The sequence below is a fragment of the Lactuca serriola genome, chromosome 6 (genome assembly GCF_051521515.1).
Source record: "Lactuca serriola cultivar US96UC23 chromosome 6, Lser_US96UC23_V15, whole genome shotgun sequence".
NCBI classification, from domain to species: Eukaryota; Viridiplantae; Streptophyta; class Magnoliopsida; order Asterales; family Asteraceae; genus Lactuca; species Lactuca serriola.
Genome location: NC_136413.1, coordinates 160871347 through 160873303, shown reverse-complemented (window position 1 = coordinate 160873303; position 1957 = coordinate 160871347). Strand labels below are relative to the sequence as shown.

The 1957-nt window shown below is 38.0% G+C and overlaps 1 protein-coding gene across 1 annotated transcript; it reads left to right on the top strand.

Moving 5' to 3' along the window:
• Nucleotides 1-455: 455 nt before the first annotated feature.
• Nucleotides 456-1675, top strand: LOC145060329 (uncharacterized). Its single transcript, XM_079008017.1, has 3 exons — nucleotides 456-956; nucleotides 1031-1230; nucleotides 1351-1675. Exons 1-3 carry the CDS (start codon nucleotides 456-458, stop codon nucleotides 1673-1675), a joined length of 1026 nt encoding a protein of 341 aa, XP_078864143.1.
• Nucleotides 1676-1957: the final 282 nt, after the last annotated feature.

Genomic DNA, 1957 nt, shown 5'->3' with positions numbered 1-1957 from the left:
ATGAATTTCTAAATAGATTATGTGGCGAAGAGGAGGAGGGGAATGATAACAACATAGATGATGATGATGATGATGATGGGCGTGAAGAGGATGCCAATGTAACTCAACAACATTCCATTTTTAATGATTTAGTTCCATGGAAAAATCAGTTCCCAATACTTGGTATGAGGTTCAAAGATCCATCTCAACTAAAATCAATGTTATGCAACTATGCTGCTGCGAATGGGTACCAACTTTGCTTTGAGAAAAATGATAGGAAAAGATTGTTGGTTAAGTGTTGAAAGGGTGAGTGCACATTCAGGTTGTGGGCATCTTGGATGAGTGATGAATCAAGCTTCCAAATTAAGTCTTTAAAGCTAGTCCACAAATGTGCAAGGAACTACAAGTTAGGGTCCATGGTCACTTATGCTTGGATAGAGAGTCATTATATAAGAGAGTTCTTACTTAGACAAAAGATGAGTGTTAGAAAGCTAAGAACAGCTGTGTCACAGAATTTTGGTATTCATGTTAGTGTTGGTCAGTGCGGGAGAGTTAAGAAATATGCACCCCAATTAATAGATGGTACCCTAGTTGAACATTATGCAAAGTTATGGTCGTATGCAGAAGAGATTAGGAGATCAAATCCAGGTAGCACTGCCAAGCTTGATGTAAATCATATGCCAGATGGGAAGAACTACTTTAGTAAGTTCTATGTTTGCTTTGATGCATTGAAGAAGGGGTGGAAGGAGGGATGCAGGAAGATAACAGGTTTAGATGGTTTTTTCCTTAAAGGGATCTGCAAAGAGGGGTTATTATGTGATGTTGGAAGGGATGCAAACAATGAGATTTATCTCATTGCATGGGCAGTAGTATGTGTGGAGAATAAGGAAATTTTGAGGTGGTTTTTGGATTTACTCATTGATGAATTGGGACTTAACTTAGGCTATGGATACAGTGTAATATTGGATCAACACAAGGTAATTTAATTGTTTGTAATTAATTCCCCTATCTATTTGCATCCTTATTCACTATATTTGGAATTTGTTAATAGGGTTTGAATGAGGATGTGAAAGAACTCCTTCCATATGTAGAGCACAGGCAGTGTGCCAAGTATATTAGCCAAAAACTTAGGAAAAGGTATAGTGGTGTCCAATATGAAAGCATATTCTGGAAGGGATGTAAAGCAACAACAAAGGTAGATTTTAAGGTTTCCATGAAAGAGCTTGAAGTGCTAGACCCAAGTGCTTATCCGTATCTGATGGACTAATACCCCAAAACATGGTCAAGGGCCTACTTCCAACCAAGAAGATATTGTGATGCCGTGGAGAATGGAATGTCAGAAAGTTTTAATGTTGTGATTGTTGATGCTAGGAAGAAGCCAATTATCACCATGCTAGAGGAGTTAAGGATGTATATAATGGAGAAGGTGTTTAACAAGAAATACAAGGGTCTAAGATGGGGCAACCAAATTTGTCCAACATTTAGAGAAATAGTGAATGAGATTAAGAAGGGTCTAAGACATTACCAAGTTTTACCTAGTAGACTAAATCAGTTTGAAGTAAGAGGAACTACAGATTCTTATAAGGTGGATCTTGAAGAAAGAACTCGCTCATGTAGGCTTTGGCAGCTTAATGAAATCGGTTGTGTCCATTCTGTTGCAGCTATTAGTTTTATGAATAGGGATGTGGAGTCATAATGTGGACAAAATGTTTAGTAGAATCACTTACATGAAGGCATACAAGTTTAGATTAGCACCTATGAATGGAAGTAATTTGTGGCCTGCAACTGATTACACTCCACCTTTACCTCCTGTTCGTAGAACTATGCTTAGGAGACCTGCAACTAAAAGGAAAAGGGATGCAATAGAATACCCCCACCAGTCAAGTAAAAAATCAAAGAAAACTACCCAAACACAAAACAAAGATAAGGAGCAGGTGAAGGTATCCAAGGCTGGGAAAAACAAAAATGTAGCCTTTGT

Bases quoted from the DNA above. Each gene is read 5' to 3' on its own strand.
- LOC145060329 (XM_079008017.1), top strand. From the start codon at position 456: ATGAGTGTTAGAAAGCTAAGAACAGCTGTGTCACAGAATTTTGGTATT. The intron at 957-1,030 runs GTAATTTAATTG...ATTTGTTAATAG, and splicing joins TAATATTGGATCAACACAAG to GGTTTGAATGAGGATGTGAA. The intron at 1,231-1,350 runs GTATCTGATGGA...TGTTGATGCTAG, and splicing joins CTAGACCCAAGTGCTTATCC to GAAGAAGCCAATTATCACCA.